We start from the raw sequence: 15,648 nt of genomic DNA on the forward strand, positions 1-15,648 counted from the left end.
TCCCTCTCAGGGGCAGATGCCAAATGTGTCTTCTCTTTGTTCATCACTAGATCGTCAAAAGCATTCCATACACTCGAGGCCACCAGTGGACACGAAGTCGACGCTGGCACGGCGGTGTCCCGATGGTGTTCCACGACGGCTTCCTGGAGCTCCGTTGTCACAAGGTTTTTCAGCCAGATCGTCTGACCAGATGCCTGATGAACTGTGGCCATAAAGCGCGGATCAAGAAACATGCCTAGGCTGGCTACTTCATCAAATTTCCACTCCGCACAAAGAGCCTTGATACATTTTGAATCAATGCTAGCAAACCCTGAGTTGCCTTTGCAACCTTCAAGGCGATGGGGCATTCCAAAAATAATTGGAATTATAAAGCTTGGTGAAAAAGAAACCGAAACTGATCATGTCTCAAATGCCTGAAGCAGATAGACTGAAACAGAGCATGCAGATAATGGCAACTCAGGGTTGCAAAGGCAACCCTGAGTTGCCTTTGCAACCTTCAAAGCAATGGGGCATTCCAAAATAATTGGAATTATAAAGCTTGGTGAAAAAGAAACCGAAACTGATCATGTCTCAAATGCCTGAAGCAGATAGACTGAAACAGAGCATACAGATAATGAGCGGATCATGCGAAGTTCTCAGTTAATAAACATGTTCTTAGGAGAATGCGGAGCAAGCATACAATTGGTTAATTGCTCAATTATTCGCAGTCTATCCGAATATTCGCCGTTTCCACCGTTATTCGGCCGTCCTAGGATATTCGTGAATTTCCGAACATGCATTTCTCGAATCGAATACGCTACGAATACGGAAAATATTCGATTCGTATTCGAAATTCCGAATATTCGCACACCCCTAGTTCCTTTCCTTCGAGCGCTTCCTAACCTTACGTGAGGCCTCCTTACAGCGAAGGACCGATGGAGGAAGCAAGCGTACTCTGAAAGCTCCCTTCACCCGTCCTCACCTAAGGAGCGGTTGCCGCGTGCCTGGGTTCGAGATTATCTCTTCAAATCTTTCCGCGAACACCATTATTCTATTAAAAAATGTTGTATCGTCGCACAATCTTTAAGTTGAATAGCTAATATAGAGAAGCGTGGACGCTTTCTTCTAGTTTCGTTTGCTAAAGTTAAAAAAAAGTTGCGCATTACAGTGCAAAACTTGATGTGCTCCAGCAACGCTGGCACGCCGGCGTCTTGCAACGCCTAGTGACGCCTAGCAATGCTTGCATGCCGCACGCGTGACTGAAACGAACATGCCTGGCAAGACGTACCGTGCTCGCGCTTCTCCGCAAGTGGGCGACAGTGCGCATGCGCAAGCGAATGCCACGTGGTTAAGCAGTGAGGTGAAGCGCTCGTTCAGGGACAGGAGCGGCGTAAGGACGCATGAAGGTAGCTTTGGAGCTACCTTATGCTGAGGAAGCACCAAGGAAGCCTTCACCGAGGGCCCCTCAGTAAGGAAGCTTTCAGAGTGACATAAGGTAGCCTCACCCCAATGAAGGCTTCCTTAGTGAGGTAAGGAAGATTTCATTGTTTGGCTTCTTATGCTGAGGAAGTACCAAGGAAGCACCAAGGAAGCCTTCACCGAGGGCGCCTCAGTAAGGAACCTTTCAGAGTGACATAAGGTAGCCTCACTGCAATGAAGGCTTCCTTACTGAGGTAAGGAAGATTTCATTGTCTGGCCCATAGGCCTTTGCATTAAATACCTTCATGAGTATAATTGCAGTTCTACTTTATGACTTCAGTTCTGCGTTATCTCGCCCTGCTTATCTACGATATCGCGTGTGACTGGTGATGCTCCTACGACAGTGCAATTTATTTTACTCGTGCCTTTTGTGTAGGAAATAGGGCACCGTCTCGCACACGCTTTGCGTCTTCTTAAACAACCTATGTTTTGCAACAAATTCAGTTACTCGTACTGCAGCATTAGTAGTAAAACACAAAAATTGCGACTGACCTTATTTGGATCGCCTTACAGTTTCGTCAGAGTAATCAAGTACAGGCGCCGACAAATGTGGTATATTCCACGCAGCGGGAGCCGGAGCAACGGCAAACTGCATCGCAACGCCATCTACAGGCAGCATCGGGGATCGAGACAGCCAATGGGCGCCCTTTATTATCTGCAAGCATGTCGCTTGACTCGTGTCAATGTTTCGTGCTTCAGCTCGACAAAATGCCGAGCGACGCCGCTGCAGTAGCAATCTGTGTGAAGTATACCGCTTTTGTCGGCACCCGCACATATACTTGAAGACAGGTGCATTGGTTCTGAAACCTTCAATTTTCAATCTTACGCAGATAAGGACAGTTCTTTCAACCTTATTGCACGCCAACAACAGTACTTGCAACACCACAGGTAAAACAAAAAGAATTCTGCCTAGACTACAACGTTCTTCTTTGAGAGGTTGAGTGACTTTTTCAATGTGGTTAATTTGAGATTTTAACTTTTCGTACAGCGGAGGGAGTGGAGTATCGATTGTTCCTTTTATTGCTCATGTTTTCCACGGAACCGTCATTTGACGGTCACGTGCAAATGGCCATACCAACTCACAGCGATGCGTTACTATTTTTTCCCGTATCCTTAAGTCGTACATAACGTTCAGCAGCCGAAAATTGTACCCCAAGCTACTTGGCAGTGCACTGCCAGCTACACAAATGTTTCCAGACATTGAAATGCCTTTTTGTTTATTAAAGCATTACTGCGCTTCTTCTGTTTGAAAGAAGAAATTCTGTTTGTATCTCTAAATTTCATGTTGACACCTTTTTGCATTTTGTTCTGTTCCTTTAACAGGCAGACGAGACAAGCGTATCACTCCTACAAACACATCATTACCTGTAAAGTGAGCCGCTTGGCTGGCACCTCAACTGCTCTCGAAGTCTTGCCTAGCGTATTAAAATGATTATGATTGTATTCCATATTTTGTATATGATTTGGCGCTCGCCCCAGGGTTACTGTTTCTGAATGTGTTTATGGCGTTGCCCATTAAGTTCAGCGGTGGTCGCAGATCAATTTCTTTGCGGTGCGAGTCGGCGCCCTCATCCTGAGAGAAATGCTCAAAGCAGCGTCTCTAGCATCGCGGTGCCGGACGCCAGAGCAACTCCAATACGTGACGACCCCGAACGCGGCAGCACCACCAAGCAGGCGGCGGTCGAGTCGCCGCCGCCTCGCCGCGGCTACCTAGCGTCCACTCCGCAGTCGGTGGCCTCCAGGTCGTCCTCGTCATCCGCGTCGTCGTCGTAGTCGTTCACCACGTCCTGGATGAAGCTGGGCTCGGCGAAGAAGCTGACCGAGCCAGAGCGCGGTGAACACGAGCGAGGAGACGTTGAGCGCGAACCGGAGCGCGGCGAGCCTGAGCGAGGGCTGGGAATGCCGGGAACTTGCAAGATGGCGGCGGTGGCGCCAAAAGTGACGCGGCTGCTGCGACGGGAACTGCCCCCGGCGAGGGACTTTCGCTTGCTGGACGCCAATTCTTTGGCGAAGTCCAGCTCGTCCTCGTAGTTCTCTCCCGATGAAGATGACGAAGATGAGGCTGCGGGTCCCGTCGTTCGCGGGTCTTCCTCGATGTTGTTGGGAGGCCGGGAGCTCGTGTCGCCGGACGAAGAGTCACGCGAGAAGAAGGAAGGCCTCTCGCCCCCACGACCCGGGATCTCCAGGCGTGCCGCCCGCATCCTGCGTTAAGGCATTCGCTATTCGTTTAATCGACACTATAACATCTTTTGATTATAGTCAACAGACAGCACAGTAGAAGGCACTAAGCACCGCTTTCGCTAAAGCGTCTTCCCAAGAGCGCACTAGTGACACAGCAAAATATTATTTTACGGCGGCTTGGTGCCCGCCATTTCTTGATTTAACTGGAAAGCAATTGTGTAATTGTTGAAGTATTCACCAGATCTTTCTCTGCTTATTCAGAAATGTTGGCTATAGGAGAATATTGCTGTCAGTGATATCACTTTTACAATTGTTTCATAAATTGCCTACCGACGTATTCAAGGGACTATGGCGCCGCCCTACTAAGCTCGAGGTCGCTGGTTCGATCACAGCTGCGCAGGGCCCAATTCGATGGAGGTGAAATGCAAAAACGCCCATGTACTTTGAATTAGGTGCACGTTAGAACCCCAGCAAATAAAAATTATTTCGGAGAGCCCCACTACTTCCTCACCCATAATCTTATAGGATGCATAAATTGTCATGTTTGACCCAAAAATAAAAATTCACCAATGCAACAGACGCAGCGATAGAGTTCAAAAGCGCAGGAAAAGATTTTAAATTTGCTTCACCGTCATCGTTCGTCCAACGCTAGCTCGAATTATGGCTGCTTCTTTGTAGATAAGATAATGTTGGAACTATTGCGTGCTCGAATGCGAGTTTGTTGCACTTGTTATTCTGCAAGCATCTGAACCACCTTCAACGGTGCTATCAGCAACGAACTGTACAAGATTCGTCGAGCACTGAAGCAAGGATTCATTTGTCGTTATTATTGGTCCTGCTTTATGTAAAGTGCATATAGAAAGACCAGTGCAAAACAGTGAATTGGGTTTTGGCTTATCTTAACGTAATGGGCAAAAGGTGCATCATAAGGTCCTCAAGAGTACGTATGCGGGCGACACTCTGCTACTACAGAACAATACAAAAACCTACAGAGATTTGGGAATATGCGTGGTAGTGGCTACAAATCACTCTCTTAGTTTAGTACAGATAAATCGATAATGACGACCTTGACTGAAGAGACGAGCAATGACCTGGTATCAATTGAACGGCAAGTCATACCCATATTCAAGCAATATATGAATAAAGGCAAAATCAGACATCCACCCGTTCGTAGCAATAGCTACAAAGGAAACCCATACGGGTTCCTCGAAAGAAAAGCCCCATAGTTGAAGAAAAATTCGTCCTGGTACGGGACACGAACCCGGGATCACCGCCTTTCCGGGGCAGCTGCTCTACCATCTGAGCTAACCAGGCGGCTAGCAGATGGCAGGGCGAAGTCAAATTTGTCGACAACACGAAGCAAAGGCAAGAGTTTGACGTAGTAGTTCTGCGGAAACCCGTCTGATTTTTCCCTTTATTCATTACTTCTCTCCACCTTGCGGGTTTCCGCAGAACTACTACGTCAAGCAATATATGTAGCTTGGTTTATACATAAATTAAGAAACTACCTATACTAAAGCATCCACCATAGTAGTCTAAGAATGAAATGGAAGCGGAATACAGGAATGAGATTTCATAGAGCACTTTTCGGTGCTACAATAACGTAGAAGGTGGCGTGAGTAATCTGCAAAGGACCGATTGTGCCTGCGCTACCATTCGACAATGCCATTGTGCCTTTAAAATTAGGCATTTAGGCGGGGTTGGAAGTACAGTGGTCGGTCGGACCAGAAATGAGGCAGTGGAGAGAGGCATGACTTGTGCCCCTTTTGAAGTCAATTAAGCACGGAGCAAAATTAGTTTTCAAGAAAGACTCGGGAACAAGTATCCAAATAAAGCGGTGGCCAAAGTGCACAAATATGTATATCTCAAAAGCGCAGACACAGAATGGAATGAGAATTTAGTCTGCGTGGGAGATTCGTCTAACGAGAACCGCTGCTCTTCTGTGCAAAACACATTCACTGGGTATTTCCTTTTGTTTTCAAATTTGCCGAAGGTTTTCCCTTTTCTCCCAGGCGTCTTCAACGGCCCTAGGAAGCCATACGTAGCCACTTCATCCAGGTATTTCGTAGAGCACCCCCCCCCCCCCGCCATAGTGTTTCGCTTGTCGATTGATGTATATGATAGTTTCTTTTTATCCCGCAAGTGTCCTTGGTCGTGAACATGGGAACATTAAAGGGTACCTAAACCGCCTCTTGCGGCTGCATCCCAATGGTCTCCAGCAGCCTTGATGACACTTCTACATTTTAACGCGCTAATGGCCAAAGTATCGTACGTCGTGCGTAATCTTTGATACCCCAATATTATGCTTCAAGGATGAGAATACGAAGGATTGGAGTTTAGTAGCATTCATCGTACGTTGTAGTTTTCAGTTGTATATAGTTAGGCAAGCAGAGTCTAAATAATCAATATGCTAACTAGGTATTCGCTAATCTTCCTTTTATATTTGCACAAATCTGATCTACACAGCTAGAAATCTTGTTGAGCAAGTTCTAATTTTTCTTGAAATTCAACTATGTAAGACAATACAGAGCAGAATCATAAACAGGCGCATCCTGTATTGAATGTTATGGCTGCGATATTCAGTGAGGCTGACAGCGCTACTAATCATGATGCGCAAATAAAAAAAAAACGCAGGATCCATCAAAAACGACTGCGAAGGTAAGCTTAATCAGTGGAATGATGCGCTTGCCCGCGTATAATTTTTGTGTACAGAATATTTGGGTAGCGTTTGCGTTTTCATTACTTCATTCTGCAGAAAAGAGAGTCCTTAATTAGCACATCGGCGCCTGTAATAGGGGCTGAGAGCACACGAGTCTACCACAGTTAGCACTCGGTGGTAAATGCGCCGCCAAATTTCGTTGAGCCAGAGGGTGCGCCTTGTGTATCGGCGCACTTGGAGTGGTGATGAAAGTCCGACCACGAAACCGGGCAAAAAAAGGGTAGCACGCAGGTGCCACTCTTCTTTGGAAGATGTGATTTGCAAAGCCATTGGGACTTCTCTGCCTTTAGCGAGATTTAATTTTAACAGAAATTAAGTGCCTGCTTAGAACCACACTATCCTCATCAGCTGTCACACGCCATGGTTGCTGTATGGATATGGCATTGCGCCGCTAAGCACGAGGTCACGGGATAAAATCTAGCCGAGCCGGCAACACTTCAATGGAAGCTAAATGTAAAAGAAAAAGCCCGTGGGCTGCACATTGGGCGCATGCGTAATAAGTAATCCGGAGTCCCCCACTACGGCGTGCCTCATACCAGAGCATTGTTGTGGCACATGTAACTCGGGAATTTCATTTATATGTCACGTATCAGCTCTCGTGGAATACTTCTGTGCTTATCGCTGCTCCGTACCACAGAGGAAAACACGGATGCGAAATACTGATTAAGGCATTCGTCTTTAGCTTAATCGTCATAAACAGCACCGTGTCGTGAAACAAGAGCCGGAATAGCCACTGCCGTTTCTCCATTTCGTTTCACATGCTTCCGAAATTGCTCACGGTCGTCTTTTATAACCGACTGCCAATATTCCCTAAAGGCGTATTTAGGTATGCGAGCGGTCTTTTTTATTTCTGACGTAGCTTTTTTTAGCCTCTCGCAGTTATCGCTCATTGGTGCTGGACGGAAAATACTGTGAACTCTTTGCCTCTTCTGCAATGCTTATAAAAATCAAGGCTTACATAGACTCTGTCTTTCATTTGTGACATTGAACGGTATTTATTTATTTATTTATTTATTTATTTATTTATTTATTTATTTATTTATTTATTTATTTATTTATTTATTTATTTATTTATGCAATCATTCGCAAAATGCCCCTGCCAGGCGTAGGGCTTGAGCAATTGGCTGGTTTAATGAAGAAAAATGTATTCTATAGTGTCATTGAAATTCACCGTTCTGGAGTGGTTTAACGCTCCTTCCAGCCGATCATTTCATTCATTTGCTGTTTGCGCAGAAAGAACCGATATCGGAAGGAATGCGGGCGTGTGGAGTATATACAGCTCTCTGGAGACTGATGTGTGAAGACTACCGATGTAATAACCAGCATACAGGCTTACTAGCCGATTTGTGATCAAGCTTGTCTTACAGGCCCAGCCTTCTAATTCTGCGTCATTGCTGTAAGTTGAGAAGGTCACGTCAAAATTGTACCTTAGATGCACTGCTGTAGTACGAATCATCATTATAAATAAACCTCGCTGCACGGTTTAGATACATTTGAGGGCGCTATGAAGGATAGATAGCTGAGAATGTCGGACTGCGCATGCGTGTTTTAGTCTGCTGTCGATGTTGTAGCAATTCCTTTTTTCTGGACAAGTCCATACTTTATTTTCCTTTTTACGATGCGCTTCTATTGCAAAAACGTCATTATAGCGATCCAAATTTTCATTTATCCTACTAACCAGTGCTTTCGAATAGATATACAAACGTCTCACCACACTGCGCCCTTAGCTTACATGTGTAACCTAAATTTAGCATAAACAGCACTGTGCCAACCAACTACAGATATAACCATCACAGAAGTCACCAACTTAGGTTGATTTGTTAGCAGCAGATTCAGAACATTATTCAAAACAACAGGTTCAGAACACGTACAGCCGCGAGAAAATACATCATTATGAGCTATATCTTCGACTAAATACGACTGTTTCAAATTAATTATAGACGGCTTGATCAACTGAAGAAGCGAAACTAAGTACGCCATCTTTGTTCTTAACGTTACAACAGCTTAGCACAAAAAGTCACAGGCCTGGATGGAGCGCACATCACAGTGACAATATAAGCCGGAAGAGGGTCTCCATAGAGGCTACATTTTCAGCAGCCCGCACTAGAGTGTAGTCGTGACGAAATCTGTTCCCACCAAGTTCACGAGAACGATCTGAACGGTCCACCTGGCGTCCATGGCGAGTTGCGGCTTGTGCTGCGGCTTGTCCTGCTCTGTGCACAGCGGTCTGCTGATCCTGATGTTGCCTGGTTACAGCCACGCGCTTTTAGCTCTACGGTTCTCTTCATCAGCAGTACTTCCTACCTTGCGAGGAGGCACAATAATGTGTACCGAAGAGTACACAGGAACCTACACTTCGTGGCGCCTATGTCACATCCGTTGAGCAGCGGTACGTTATGTTGCTGTTGATTATGACGACCCATAATGATGGTTTATTGGTTTCCCCTTCGAAGCGGGATGCTGACAAAAAGTCCCCTAGCCTGCTCGAGTTAACGAGGTGCAGCTACAGGTAGCATGCAACTGCTATATGCAGTTGCTACATGTCGGGACACCTGGTGGAATATAACCAAACTGCAATGCAAATTTTGTACGTATCGATGCTACATGGCGCTGCATGTCGCATTGCGTGACAAATTGCACGATACGTCGCTAATGATGATAATTATGAATAATTGGCATTCCCTTTGAAACGGAACGGTGACAAATAGATACTTAGCATATTTGTGGTAATCATCTATGCAAGGCAGAACGCATGCCTCCGCTCCCCAAAGACGCCAAATTCATTATTAGACCGAGGCGAGGATTAGACGTGTCCAAAGCCGGGGCAACGACAGTAGGCAGAGCGATAATGAAGGCAGCAGGAGTCGGTGAAGCTAAGGCCGCATCAGACATCATATGCCCAAACGCGATGCAAAACATAACTGTGGTCTGCACGCCAGACTGGGAGAATGTGACGAGGTACATCAGAATAAAGTCGATCGTGGTGATGGGGAACGAAAACAAGGTCAGTGCCTACGAAGCGGTGCCGCAATACACTTGCAAGAGGGTGATTAGAGGCATCACCCTAAGCGATGGCCCGGATGAGCTAGGAAGGAACATTGCCGACGTAAGAAATCTACTGGCTCTGTCGGCCAAAATGATAAAGAACATGAGCACGGTTACCATGGCATTCGACGGCTGCAAAGTTCAGAAAATTGTGTGCTACGCACCAGTGTAAGCGAGATACTTTTTGTACCGCAGGCAAGTGGACAATTGCTACTCGTGTGGCAGATTGGGTCATCGAGCCGACGTGTGTCCGACCCCGGGCGAAGCCATCTGCAGGAGTTGTTGCGCACCGAACCCGGCGAGCAACACCAATGCATGCCTAAATGCAAGGTGTGCAGAGGTCCGCACATAACAGCCGACAAAACGTGCCGACCGCCGTACTAAATCTCGCACGTGGTGAGAAAACGATGAGAAACGGCGACAGAAACTTCTAGAAAACGAGTCTCAACCCCCTACCTGCCGACGGCGACATAAAGCAGGCCCTACAGCAGCCGCAGCAGTTGTTGCCGCAGGAGCGCGGAGGGCGCTCCCGTTCCAGATCGGGGGCCGGCCAGCATGCTAGCAATGGAAGAGAGGTACAATCAGAAGTCCTGCAAAATACAGTCGTACTTAGAGAATGCGGTAGCTCCAATAATGGGCCCGCGGGCACTGTCGCTGCCAGCAACGGCCTCTGCCAGTTAGAATGTGAAGCCCTCTCACGCGGTTAGCGGAGCAATTCAAGAACGGCCACAACAATATGGCAATGAAACTGCAGGGGGTTTCTCCACAAGAGAACCTCCTGCAGGAGTGGTCCTCCTGCAAGAAACTCTAACCGAAAGCGCCGCGCTTCCCGGCTACCGGTCCGTCGCGAAGCACGAATTAGGAAGAGGCGTCGCTGTGCTGAGAAACAAGAAGCTGACACACGTCACCCACGACCTCCAAATGCCACCCAGTAAGATCGAATACATCATGATCGAGTTCATTCCCTGACCCGCAAGCAGGGGGAGCCTCTTCGTGTTGAACGTCTACAGCAGCCCAAAAGACCTGCGACAGTGATTAAGGACTGTCGTCTCCAGAACGGCGCAGCTTGCCAGGAACTCCCGCTTTGTCATTGCAGGCGACTTTAACGCTCCGTATAACACCTCGGGTTACCCGTATGGCAGTGTCACGGTGCGGCATTATTCGATTCGGCGAAGCACCGATCAATGGGCACCAAAAGGTCGTAGGAATATGAACCGGCGAGCAAGACCGTTATAGCCGGCCACTCGGACAAGCGGCCGAAAGAAGTCGGAGGTAGGTTTAGATATTATTTTTTGTTATTGTTGGCGCAACCGTGACGTCCCGATGGCCTTTTGTAGGAATCCCTCTGTATTCTCTGCCACTGGAGTGCACTGAGAAGCTTCTGAACAAGGGCAGGGGTGCGAATACTCTGAAATATGTCTGTCTCTGTGAGGGTCAACGAATTGCTGACAGTGTATGTGTGCCGACATCGCCGTATGGCCGGCTGCCGTCGTTTCTCCTGTGTTTGGGAACGAAAAATTGAGGCCCACCACGGGCTCAAGGGTGTGCGTCTGTGGTGCAATACAAGTGCGCGCCCTCTAACAGCACGGGAGAATCACTCGTTTCTTCGCCCTTATTAAAATGGGCGTGGCCAAGACCTTAGGAGGAGCCGGGATACAACTAGGTAAACTTGAGTAGATCGTCACCAATATATGCCGTTTCCCAACACAGGGATCCAAGGAAACGAGATGTTATTCAAACGCAGGTCTTAGATCGAGACAAGCTGTCTAGAAGCTGAGCCTACAATCTGCTGAAAAGCTTCAAGGGGCTAGGCCCTCCAGTATCGCTTGGACCACCCAGCCGCGTCTGAACTGCGAGTGACTAGTTGACGTAAAAGTCCAAAACAAGAAAGGGGCTGACAGATGGAATAGCACACTGTGGTATAAAGTTTGTAAACAGGGATAAGATGCCTCAGAAAGGCTGGCCAACGTTTCGATAGGAGGACCTATATTCGTCAAAGGCGGCATCGTCATCCTCGGCGCGTTAGTTTTAAAGGGTTAGTGCAGTGACGTCACATGCGGGTGTTGTCGCTGGCGGCTGGTTTTAAAGAGAGATTACCAGAGGAAACAAGCGCTGTCGTCCGACGTCTGTGAGCTTCATTCCCAAGACGAGGGGACAAGAGCATGAGAGTGGGCACGCGGGGAGAAAAGAAAAGAAATAGAAGCAGAAAAGAAAAAAAAGGAGAAAAAAGGGGGGTGGGGGAAGCCAGGGCGGCACCAAGACAGACAAAAAAAAAGGAGAGGAGCGTGAAAGAAAAAGAAAGAAAAAAATGAAATTTTTAAGAAATACGGGGGCTTGGGAGCATGTTAGGGATGCGAAAGGTTAGGAGGTATTCAGGGGGAGTCGTTGGCGGCATGTTTTTGAGGCATTAGAACGGCCGGTCAAGCGCTCAGAGCGCGAGTAACACAAGAAAAAAAAAAGAAAAACAGACACACAGACAAAAAACCATGAGCTGAAAGTGACTTGAGTTGCATACCAGCAGTACGTCGACTAATTCTGAAATAGTTAACATGGCGACGAGGAGTCTGCGGTGCAATGTGTGGGGTGACTGAAACGCAGCGGCATGGTCTTTCAAGGGGCACTGCCCCAGTCGCTCATCGTAGGTGTCGTTACGGCGGCATCCAGAAATGGCGATACTCTGGGTTGAGGCGCCGAAAAAGGCATATTGACTGCGGAATGTGTTGATGAGGGGGTATTAAAAAATAGATTTAAAAAAGGGGGGAACGGAAGGGAGAGGGGGAGGGGGGGACCGAAACCGGAATAACAGGAGGGTGACGCGCGCAGAAGCGGGCGGGGGCAAGTGTACATGGAAGGAGGGGTCGTAGTTGGTATAGACGTAAAAACCTGAAAGAGCACAATAAATTCAGTAGTAGGCCGAAAAAACATTCTTTAGAAATGAAAGAGTAGGTGAGGTTAAGAATTAAAGTTAGCTGGTGGCCTAATGTGTTTTGTGTCTTGGTTGATGATATGAGAGTTTCAGATTTAAGTTGCCGCTTTTAAATATTCTAAGTTGCCGCGTGCCAAATTAATTCCTGTTGGGTGTAGGCAGTTAAACTTGTGCATGAGGTATGATTCCGTATACTTCCTTTCGCGAGGGGAACGGAAATTTGTTTTTAGTATATAGAACCTTGCTTTGTCAAATATATGACCATGTTCATTAAAGTGGCTGGCTACTGCTTTGGGTAAATTGTGTTTTGTCTCCGCGCGGTCACCATTGAGTCTTGTATTAATTTGTTTTCCAGTCTCACGTATGTATTGTGTGCTACAAGCGGCGCATTCTAGACAGTAGACTACGTTGCTTGATGTGCAGGTGAAAGCCGAAGTTACCTTGTGTGTGTAATTCGACGCTGTACTTTTTACTGTACTAGTAGATTGAATGTGTTTGCATGTAGAGCACCTGGGGCGGCCACGGGGATTGGTTCTCAACTTCCTCTTTTTCTGTAGTTTGGCGTGGACAAGAACATCTTTAAAATTAGTGTTGCGTCTGTAAGCTACTCTGGGAGGGTCGGGAAAAATCTTCTTAAGTTTCTGGTTGCTGGTGCGAATGGGGTAGTATTTACATAGGATGTTATTCACGTTTGGGAGTGCGTTTGAGAATTTAGTAGTAAGAAGAGACGTTGTTGTTCCTGTGATCCTCGGGTGGGGCTTGAGGACCTCGGCTCGATCAAGTTTGGTTGCGGCGATGTAGGCTGTTTGAAGGTCACTGTTTGGGTGGTTCCTCTTTGATAGCGTTTCTTTAAGGTGATCGAGTCTATCTATGTAGTCTTGGTTTTCAACGCAAATGCGACGTAGTCGTGTGGCTTGGCCTTTAAACATGCCTTGTTTGCAATGTCTGGGATGGTGGCTGGTATATTCTAGGTACTGTTGTTTGTCGAAAGGTTTCCTATACAGCGTTGTCTTTAGCTCACCATTGTCAATGTATATTGTTGTGTCCAGAAAGTTTATGCGCTCAGTTGAGGATTCTGATGTGAATTTTATTGTTGGGTGAACAGAATTTAGAAAGGCTACGTATTTATCTAAACTGTCTTGACGATGTCCCCAGATTATGAGTATGTCGTGTATGTATCGTACGTATGTGTGGGGCTTGGTAGTGCAGCGCGACAGGAAATCTGTTTCTAGAAGCCCCATAAATATGTTCGCGTAGGTTGGTGCAAAAGGCGTACCCATGCTTGTACCATGTATCTGTAGGTAGTAACTCTCTTCAAATTCGAATAGTTATGTGTTAGAACTAATTCAAGGAGAGGAGGAACTAATTCAAGGAGAATATAAGAATAAAAAGAACTTTTTGAATCTTTGCTACCATGAACAGGACTTTAATCTATCGGCAGAATGGAATTTCTTCGCCACTTCACACGTCAAAAGTGCATGCAATGGTGTCGGCGGCACACTCAAACGTCTGGCAGCAAGAGCAAGCTTGCAGTGGCCATATCACAGCCAGATTCAATCTCCAGAGGATCTGTTTGACGGGGCCAAAAGTAATGTCAAGGGAATTACAGTAATGTGGGTACCTAATTGCAAAATGCAAGGAAAAAGAACAGAGCTTGGTTTGAGATTCAGCACAGCAACTGGTGTTAAAGGAACGCGATTATTCCACCATTTCAAACCAGTGAAGGTTTCAACTCTTCTGGTTGCTATCACCTCATACTCAAATACAGAAGAAGTCAAAGTAAAGAAGTGGGCATGAATACTATGGAGTCTTTCATTTGCCTGTAAAGGTTCTTGTGTTTAAGAGTTGAACATGAGTGAACAAACAAACGGAAGGCAACTGACAAGTTGAATCAGGCTCTAATCTCCAGCTGTGAGCGTCTGTGGCCCAGTCAACAGCCGTCTTCATTCTGGTGCGGAACAGCAGAAAAGAAGTGGCCGTGTTGCCTCCCGCTCTGCAGGAGGCAAAGTTAGCCATTAACTGTTATTGCAAAACACCCACATCGATGCCGTGTTCGCCAACCTGACAGCCCCGAGCCACAAAAATGACAAGAGATGAACTGACAAAAACAGGCCATTTACGATGTGTTTAGTCTGACGTCAAGCAACATAGCCGACACAGTCAACATTTTTTCGGCGAAGAGCCTGAGTGCATATGTGAGCCCAAAAACTAATGGCCACTAATGACATGGATTTTTGACGAAAATTTTTGTCCACTCCAAACAAAATTTACTCGTATGAAACTTTCTATATCACAAGCTAAGAGGCCGGTGCGTATATTGACCTATCGGACATATTTTTATCTGGATGGCCTTAATGCTTGAATGTGGCCTGAGTCTCGCCAAAAAGTCATGTTTTTCCTACTTCGGAGGTATTTTTCTCAAAAAACATATTTGTTAATATATGGGAATTATTTTTAACATACAATATAGCAAAAGGCAAAAAGTCGGAAAAATTATTGCATCTGCACAGTCAACGCAGTTTATGCAAGAAATGTCTGAAAACGTAACTTTTTTTTGCTTTTTTACTGAGCCAAATAAATTTGGAAAATTGTAAAAGTCATTCAAATATAACGCAATATGAAAGAAGGATGCCAGTACAATGTTCCAAACTAAAGTTTATTATTGTACCTACTTTCAGACTTGAATAAAAAAAATTTCCTCCCACCAACTTTTGCTTCTTCCCGGAAATTTTAAAGAGCGATCACGTGATCAGAATTTTTTTTCGACGAAAATACTTTGGCGAAACCTTATTCACACCAAAGTCGTCTAGCCCAAATTTTTTCAGAAACTTCAGCGATGGTCACGTTTGGGGTCGGGACGTTTGGCATGGAATGACCCGCTTGAGAACAAGTCAAGGACCGCTCAAAGAGTGACGAACCAAAAATTGTTAGGCGTAACGTTAAGAGCCAGCAACAGAGTGGTGTAGATCAGAGAGGCAACGGGGATAGCTGATATTCTGGTTGGCATTGGGAGAAACAAATGCAGCTGGGCAGGTGGTTTAATGCGTAGGGAAAATAACTGGTACATTGTAAGAGTTACAGAATTTTACCAAGGGAAGGGAAGCACAGTCAACGACGGCAAGAAGTTTGCTGGTGTGATGAAATGAGGCAGTTTGTAGGCTACAGTTGGAATCAGTTTGCGGAAACTAGGTGTCATTGGATACTGCTGGGGGGGGGGGGTGCTGTGCCCTGCAGTGGTCATATCGACTGCTGATGATGATTGTAGTCGATTATACGCGAACATGCTGGATGCCGCAGTATTTAACGTAAATAGCGCTTA

The 15,648-nt window shown here is 46.3% G+C and overlaps 1 protein-coding gene across 9 annotated transcripts in view; it reads right to left on the reverse strand.

Annotated features, from left to right (window-relative positions):
- Nucleotides 1-1,695: 1,695 nt before the first annotated feature.
- Nucleotides 1,696-15,648, reverse strand: part of LOC135908811 (uncharacterized) — a 683,451-nt gene continuing 669,498 nt past the window's right edge. For all 9 annotated transcript variants that reach the window (XM_065440642.2, XM_065440641.2, XM_065440640.2 and 6 more), the window contains one exon: nt 1,696-3,660. In XM_065440642.2, the coding sequence (XP_065296714.1) occupies nt 3,165-3,660 (496 nt within the window). In that variant the 3' untranslated portion in view covers nt 1,696-3,164. The remainder of the gene's footprint in view (nt 3,661-15,648) is intronic.

Source organism: Dermacentor albipictus, chromosome 1 (assembly GCF_038994185.2).
Source record: "Dermacentor albipictus isolate Rhodes 1998 colony chromosome 1, USDA_Dalb.pri_finalv2, whole genome shotgun sequence".
Taxonomy (NCBI): Eukaryota; Metazoa; Arthropoda; class Arachnida; order Ixodida; family Ixodidae; genus Dermacentor; species Dermacentor albipictus.